This window comes from Olea europaea, chromosome 2 (genome assembly GCF_002742605.1).
Source record: "Olea europaea var. sylvestris chromosome 2, O_europaea_v1, whole genome shotgun sequence".
NCBI classification, from domain to species: Eukaryota; Viridiplantae; Streptophyta; class Magnoliopsida; order Lamiales; family Oleaceae; genus Olea; species Olea europaea.
The window spans coordinates 4,536,068-4,545,098 of NC_036238.1; the positions used below are offsets into that span (position 1 = coordinate 4,536,068).

The window sequence follows — 9,031 nt, forward strand, 5'->3', positions numbered from 1 at the left end:
TGTTATTTTTATGGAATACTTATTCCATGGGACTGCAGGATTTGTTCTGGAAGTATTTCACATATGGAATTTAGATTCTTGTTGCATTAACTTCCTTCTGTCATTTCTAGTCGATGAATACTGATTGATTTTTTTTAATTGTTGCAGCCCTGAGCAATATTTCCTTTGCAGGTTAGTGAGCCACTTTCTTGCCTTCTATTTAAATGTTGTCTCTGCTTGCACTTGCTTCTTTTTCAGATACGAACCTGAAGCTTTACTTTCAGTCGTTTGTGTTTGACTCAAATTTTGTGGTACTAACCTCTGAACAGTCCGTTTAATATTCTTTGATCTACACTCGCTTTTCAACATCTTCACTCTTTGATATTTCTCTCATCATTGAAAATCTTCCCTGATTGATTGGGAGAGGGAAGCCTAATGCTTTATTTCTGTCCACAAAAGATTCTTTTTTGGCTCTCTTTGGCCGTATGCCTCCACTAGCAGGTTGTTTCTGAAAACTCTATTTATCCTAGTGGAATTTGGCTTTACGCAGTGTTTGTGAGGATTATTGCAATAGGGTTGCTTTCTGGGCAAAAAAAAAAAAGAAAAAAAAAGAGGAGGTTGAGAAGAGTATATTTAGTGTCTATATTTACCCTTTTTACATGTTTTATTGCCATGCTTTGATTTAACTAGATTTGAATGATTAATTTTCTTCCCAATTGACGTAAAATGCTTCTTTTCATTCACCTATCATAATCATATCAGGCTCCATTCAACGCATATGATAATAAGAAACCCCAAAGAATCTTAATATTAGATGTGAAACAGGAGATAATGTTGTTCCTCTGGAGACTACCCTTTTTCCTAGATGTTAAACCAATCCCACAAAATCATCATGTTATTAGCATAAGGTTGTTTTGTGTTATTTGTATGATGTCTCTCTCATGTTTCACAGATTGTGCAAAGCGTGATCCTGATGTTAGTGAAGACACACAGAACAACTTTGCAGAGCTATTGTCCGAGGAACTAAAGCTGCGAGAATCCGAAGCATTGGAAAAACAGCAGCATTCAGACGTGGCATTGCTCGATGCCAAGAAGATGACATCTCAGTATCAGAAAGAGGCAGACAAATGCAATTCTGGGATGGAAACATGCGAGGAGGCGAGAGAAAAGGCCGAAGTTTCTTTATTGGCACAGAAGAGACTGACTTCTGTATGGGAGCTTAGGGCACGACAAAGGGGATGGAAAGGGGGAGTTTCCAAGTCTCGCGGGAATGTACAGGCTATATAACTTCCCAATGCGATCCATCAAATTAACACAGGAAGGTGCATCTTTGTAGGAACAAGTTCATGATTTCTTCCGTGGCAAGCTGCCTTGCTAGCATCCCAAATTGGATTTAATAGAGGGTCATTTCATTTTTCTCCAAGGAAGCATCTTTTGTTCTATAAGGTGCCATCTCAATATTTGACCAATATATTTACTTGTTTGAAGTCACTTGTAAACCAAGTAATCTTCCACGTGCACATCAGAAACTGGAATTGTATTAAAGATAGTTTGGAAGTTAATGATTCCAGTTGATTATGACACGATTTTTTCGACATCCTTTTTCTTATCTAAGCAATCTGGCCCGACACGCGCACACATTGCACATAGAAACGTTTGGTTAATCTGTAGATTGTCATTATTACACTCCTTAATCCAGTTCTCATCAGAATCTATCCTGGCCGGATGGGTTTTTCTTGTGGACAGCCGCTTTTCTGTTCACCGAGTGCACTCGAGGTCGACAGAAAGAATATCGAAAACCCACCAAATGCATTGAATCGTAAGATGAAAAGAAGACTGTGAACTGCTTCTTGTTCAGTCAGATTGAATTCTGTTTGATCTCTGTGTGTAACTTCTTTGTTTTCTTTTTTAGACAAACTGCGCCAGCTTCTTGTAGTCTCCTTTGACAAGCCAGAAAGGGTGTGAGAAAGAATGGAGGAAGAGTTCTTTGAGAGGCTTAGAATGCCGATGTTGACAGTCGGAAGGAGCTGAATACCGAGCCATTTGTCAGCATAATATGGCCGGAGCTGGTGATCTCTGGTGAGATCGAGAGGTTTTCTGTGACATTGCAGCGAGGAAGCTAAAAAAAGAACTGCTGCATGGGGAGAAAGGCACTGGCCGAGCTGGATTTGGCAACCTTGGCGTCAATCTGTCCCACTCCCACATGTCGTCTAGTGCACTTACCAGTGACGGTACCCAAACGATTAAGCTTCGTTCCAAGAGTCGAGAGAGAGAGAGTTCTTGATCTGTAAATTTCAATAGAACTTGGAAATGTCTCTTTGTCCAGGGCCACATAGGTTTCCAGGGTGAAAATCCAGGGCAGCAGGGCTCGTAGAACTTTTCTTTTCAGTCCATCTTACTGTTTTTTTAAATAAAATAATTAACAAGGCAAATATTGCATTGGTATTCATCGAAGTTATTAGCGACCCTTGCAAGCTGGCTAGCATTATAGCGAGAAAGTAGAAAACGAGCATGGATATACGAGGACATTGAAATATTAAATAAAATTTATGTTGATGAGTGAATTTAAATATTAAATTTGGTACTGCTACTCAAGTCTAATCATTTGACAAACAGAATATATGGTATGACAAGGTAATTAGCAATAGCTAAACTATAACATCATTATTTTCCGTTAATCAAATAACGGACGCGAAAGGTTTGATCAAATTTTATGTTGTGCATAATTTTATTATAGGTTTAGTGATCACGAGTTGATTAACCCCTATAATCATTGACACGTAGCAATTGAACCATATAATAAGGGTCTGTTCGGTAGTAATTTTGAAAATTGATTCTTTGATCGTTAGGAAAAAAGTGAGCTTCACCCGAGAGAAAAGAAGTAAAAAATTACAGTTGAAATAGTGAAATAACGATCAAAAAATCAATTTTTTAAGATGAAAAATCACTCCCAGACGGGACCTAAATATTGGGGAATCCAAACTTCTTTAATTGATTGGTCAATGAAATTACGTGATAAAATTTTGGATTTTGAGATGATAATAATCTGAGAACAAATTAGAGAAGGCTCCACACGGGCTGGCATTGGTGCTAAAATCAATTTTTTCATAGATCCCGATCACCTTTTTCTGTTTTTCCACGCTCAACATGATGTTATTTTAACTCTTATAATTTTTTGTCAGATACGAGGACAATTGATCTCAAATACTCGAGAAAGTGCAACTTTACTAGACCATCAGAGTGGTCCACAAATTTTAACAAATCTAATTAAGTTAAAACAAAAAATAAATAATAATAATAAAATCGAGTCGAACGATAATCCAATTGCCAAAGTCCCACCACAGCATCACACATAAAGGACTTGTGAACTACGAATCAAGATTTTTCACAATAGTGTGGTGGGTCACATTGCATTGATAAGGACGAAAAATACTACACATAGCCCTTGTTTGAGCCACATTATTTTTATAAAAATGTATTTTTAAATAGTGTATCGATGAAAAATGTATGGTTAAAAAATGAGGATAAGTTTTCGATTTGCTAATCCATCGTCTAGCTGAGGATTAGAGTTCAAAGTTCATGCTAGAAACATGTATCGGCGTGTTTAAATGAAGGAAAAATTATATATACATACTTGATTATGTTTAGGCTCAAAAGTATCGAGATGTGTTTAGAGAAAATCTTAGATGGGTCTCTAACCTTTATGATATGTGCAAACGGACCCCTAACTTTCAGATATTGACACCATAATCCTCGACCTTCGATTAATTTAATAGATCAGGTCCTTGCAGATTAAATCTGGTTAAATAAACGTTACAGTGACGTGTGTATTGTCAAGTTTTACTTCGTAAAGGGCAAACAAGTCAATTTTGAATTTTCATCAATATAGTATTAAGTCCGCATTTGGTTTTGTTAAAAATTAAATTTCTATACATTTTAATAAAAGGTGATAAAATATATTGTTACAAAAATTGTAGATATTATTACATGTATGATTAAAATTAATTATTTACTTAAATTTTTATCAATTTTTTAGCTAAACCAAACGGGACTAAATTGTAATGGAAAATTAAAATCTTATCAGTTATATTATCTAACTCCTAATGTGTAAAGTGGGCCGGGTTACCTGAATTGGGTTGGACTATGTAGAGCATGGTATGTCCCATAGTCCAAACATGGGATAATTATTGCGAGATGGGGCCTTACCGTTATAAGAAATGGGCCTGACTGGGCTTTATACAAGTGGAAATTACGCTTACCATATTTTTAATAAATATTTAGACAATACTATGTAACATTCTTTTCTCAATATATACTGTAAAATCATAGTAAAAACAAAAAAATAAAACATGATAACTAAATCAAAAAGGATAATAATTTAGGTTAACTTAATTTACTCCAAGAAACACGCCCTTAGAGTGATCTATTGATTAATCTAAAATCCATACAATTTTGTCAGTATATCTTCCTCCCAAATCTTCTCCATTCAGAATTGTCTTCCTCCCAAAATCCCCTAAAACATCTTTCACAAATTGATCTTCATGCAAATCTCCCGTAAGTTGTAATCATTAGTAATATCATGCAAAGATTACAAAACATGTTATTTTCACGAATTGTTTAATGCCCAAACATGGAGACATATTACGAGACCAAATTCTGTCCTTCAATTTCTGAAATTGATTCCCAAAATTGCAAGCGTTCAAACCACCCATTCTTATTTAAAAGATTTTATAATATTCAATGACAATTTTTATATATAACCAAATGCAAAAATTTCGATAAATCTATGAATGAAATACAACTTATTGAAAAACATATTTAGTTCTATGACATTATTGCAAGATTTCGACTTCAAATTTTAAAATATTTTATCCAGATTCCACTAGTTCTCACTTCCAGTTGAACGAAAAACTATAACGTGTTTAAGCTATGGATGCCATTGATATTCTTTATCCATCCTCAGGCTTTTGAATTTCTTTTCTTGGAAGAGACATTAAATGTGAGGCTTGAACTATCCATTATTCAAAATTTTTGAGTTACAAATTGTTATTTGGCTTCTATTATTAGAAGTTAGTATTTTTTTATTATATTTCATATATAAAAAAGTATTTTTAGTTATTTAAACATTACGAAGTAAAACATGAAATAATACTTTGTAATAATGCATATATGAATTTTTCCGTTTTTACAATATGCCCTGTTCGGCTTCAAATTTTTAAAACTTGCTTTCAATTATTCATTTTATGGATTTCATAACTTTTTTCAACTTTTGAACCACACATTTCATCAACTTTATCAATATCTACTAAAAATCTTATTTTTAGCCATACCAAACATATTTATATGTACAATCAGGAAATTTTACTACAATTTTATTTTATTTTATTTTATTTTTATATACAATTATGAGAGAGAGACCACCTTACATGTTTCCAATTTCTTGTATCCTATAAAAAGTTCACAATAAAGTGTCCACTAACTTTCCTTCTGTCAAATGCTCACTTTTCTTTTTGGAGAGTCAAGAGACTGAAAGGTTTAGGTTTTGTTGAAGAAACTTCGTTTGAATAAAGAAAACAAAAGTCAATACAAACTCAAATTATACCAATTCTCGTACTGTGTATTCAATTAAAAAAAATGAAGTGTTTATAAGCTTAGAAATAACACAAGGAAAGTTTAGCCATCCCCACCAGTCTGGCTTATTTGTCGTCCAGTCTTCCTGGTTGTGGAGGTGCAGTCTAAATATTTATTTATCTCTTTATACCAAAAAGTGATGCACCATAGAGAGAGAAAGAGAGTGGGGAATAGTGAATTGGTGATGTGAAGCTTTACAGGTTGTTGTTGTTTATGCCCAATGAATTTGCTTTAAAGGGATTTCACGGGAAATACGGAAAAGAGAAGTCCGCAGTAGCATCAGATCCCTGCCATTGTGAAAGTGCACCAAACAAGACAGACGTATCGTGTGTGGAGACATTTCAAGTTGTTATTTTTTTATTTTTTTTTGATATCCAGATATCCCAACTTACATCAGATTAAATCCTGGACCTTCAAGATCCATGCCCCTAGAGCCTTGGAGGGGGTAAATCGCGGGTTATGCCTCAACTGGATCACAAGTTCCCCCATTGACTGTACACTTCTGCGCACAAGAGACCCTCTTCCACAGTGATTGCTCCATACCAAATATTTGGCCGCAGGTTCCCATCAGGAATCGAACTCTCCACCCTGCAGCTGGAAGCAAGCCAATGTTGATTGATCCACCAGTTGAGCTGTGCCTCGGGGGCAGACATTTCAAGTTAACTCTTTATGAACTTAGACAAAGTAATGTTTGACATTATACTGTTTATTTTATGAAATTCCAATATTTCGACACCACGATTTTCCATTTTATAAGTGCACTATCTATACTATTTACTTATCGTTATAACTTATACTCATATTATCAACGTTATTTTCATCTTTCATGAACTAGCTCATATTGTTCTTGATAATGGTTGGCATTCAAAAGCAGCGTTCTAAAAAGCGTAAAACTTGTCGAAGTGTGGAAGTCAAGTTTCGGCCTAGGCGAGGTTTAGGTGTGAAAAAGGTTTTATTATTTTAATTTTTTTAAATCAATCTAAAAATTATTTAATAATCAAAACGTAAAAAAGGGTTTTAAAAAGAGCGCCTAAGGGCGACTAGACGCAGAAAAAATAAAAAAGCAAAACATAAAAATAAAATAAAATAATTAAAAAGGCGCGAGGTTAGACGTGCCTAGAGGGTGCTTTTTTGAACACTTTTCAAAAGATAGCATAAAAAGTACAAAAGTGATTTAAGCCTTTGTTTGAACCTTATTTAGAGTTAAAAAAAAAAAAAAAAATTTATATATCATCAGTGCTTCGTATTTTTTATTTCAGCATATCGATTTACGCTTACGCCTAGCTCAGGTAATGGAGATACTCTAAGCATTCCATTAGTTATGTATCAACGTTCCAACAAAAATACTTGTATGCATCAAAAACCCCAGGTTCAGCGGGGTAAATGTTTTAATTTACATAAAATATTATTTTATTAAAAAATGTAAGCTTGAAAATACGAAAGAAAAATGTATTTTAAAATTAATAGAACCCAAGCATGGTGTAAATACTTGTCCTTTATTTTCAAAGACCATACATGGGATCGGGCGCCACTTGGACATTATGCACACCGTTATGGTGTACATTATGTCAAAGTAGAATAATCCTATTTTCAAACACTTTAACAGAATTTTTGGATGAAAAACGTCATTAACGACAATACATGTTAATTAATGGAAGATCGATAACAAGAATGAGCTAAAAATAGACAATAAATAAAGGCTAAAGACGAATTAAAATATTGTTCATTTATATAAAGTCATGGTGTGAATATAGTAATTATATTTTCTAATGGAACGCAACTCGAGAAACACGTTATATTTATTTTTAAAATTTTCACATTGAGAATCAACCACTCACTATTTCATATTAGTAATTGCTACAAATTAATCCTCCTTAGACCTTACACATGGTTAGACTCCACACCATATGACCCACCAATACAGATATGTATCATGCAGTCTATCTTTCCCATGTGAGGTTGCCGCAAACTGGGGACCCGCCCTTTTCCTCCTTCCCATTTCCTCTCCATTGTTTACAGATTCTTATGAATAATAATGGGTCCCGTGATCACATTGCCGAAAATTATGGCCATTAATTTTTGGGTCCATTCTTACATACATTGCAATGCACCCCCAAAATGCGCGTGGGGTCACTTGTTGATCAAAATGTCGTAAAATAATTAATGAAATAACCCTCCGATAAACCGGGTCGAGCCTTTCAACCTGCTCCCAGTACAATTTCGTTACTTCTTTCCACATCATCTTGTAAAGGTGTCCTTCAGTATTGGTCACATTCTATCTTTGGAATCAAATTCCCATTACCAACTGGACAGAATTTCTAATGACAGATTGCTGTTCAAAGCAAGAAAAATGCATTGAGCTTCTAATGGAAGCTTGTACAAAAGCAAGATTCAACCAATTAGGAATAACTAAAATGTTAAATCAAACCAGACAGAATCTCAATCTCGATATCAGAATCCATCAAATAAAGGTAACTATACACTAAAGAACGACGAGATACTTTCAACTGAATAACACATGTACTCTTTCTGATTAGTGAATAGAGCCTGGAAGCCCTTGAATGTACATTATCAGTAAAAGATTACAACTTGAACAAAGCAAAAACAACTTCACTCACTTACATAGCTTCACATGATCAAACGAATGATGATAAATATAAAGAAGAATTAAACAAGGATACTCCCTAAAAAAAACGCATCCATGCCATTCTCTAAATTAAAAACATTTTGGTTTTCTTTTTTGATCTAATATAGTATATTACCGTAAGTTGAAATTTCAAGTATACCAAAGTGTGTTTGTTTCCTGTGCAGCGTAGTTTCCCCGTTGACAGTTAGAAAAAACGAATACGAACTCCTGCATAAGAAATGTACAATAACGAGTATTAGAAGATAGAAACATAATTATAGAATAAACGAGAAAAGTGACACCAAGCAAGAATTTAAAAGTTTGCTGCAACACTCCGTGATTTTGCTATGAAACTAATTATTCCTCAGTGTCAATCGATCCGTTTATGGTACTTCAGTCTCCTCAGCAAATCGACTATTATGCTCATTACAAAGTACACTAGTTTAGAGGCACTAATCATGAATTCTAGGACATGGAATTTTGCCATTAGAGCTCCAAAAGATAGAAAAACAGCATATCATTGTCATGGGCCCCCTATGAAATGAAAGTGAAGAACATGATGATTATATAAATTAAGCATTTCAAAGGAAGATTAAGCCCCCCAAAATGATTATTGTCAATTCTATTTCAACAATGCTTACGGAAACATCCAAATGAAGTGGGCCTTCCGTTTGAACTCAAGGCCGCCGATCTGGAGCCTGGTGAAAAGATCTTTGATGAAAAATGAAAGGTCTTCCTTCGAGGCGTTTGCAGTAGGGTGAGGAAGAATAATAGCAGTAGATTGATGGAGAACCC

The 9,031-nt window shown here is 34.6% G+C and overlaps 1 protein-coding gene across 5 annotated transcripts in view; it reads left to right on the plus strand.

Annotated features, from left to right (window-relative positions):
* LOC111409137 overlaps positions 1–2,433 on the plus strand; it is a 6,239-nt gene extending 3,806 nt beyond the window's left edge. The window contains exons 2-5 of one of the 5 annotated variants that reach the window (XR_002705446.1): positions 148–171; positions 932–1,425; positions 1,679–1,798; positions 1,892–2,433. Coding sequence is in view for 1 of the 5 variants with exons in the window: in XM_023039098.1 (XP_022894866.1) it covers positions 148–171; positions 932–1,266 (359 nt within the window). In the remaining 4 variants the exon portion in view is untranslated. Of the gene's footprint in view, positions 1–147; positions 172–931; positions 1,577–1,678; positions 1,799–1,891 lie in introns of those variants that run through there. The other 4 variants (XR_002705444.1, XR_002705447.1, XR_002705449.1 and 1 more) reach the window with 4 other exon arrangements.
* The last annotated feature ends 6,598 nt before the right edge of the window (positions 2,434–9,031 follow it).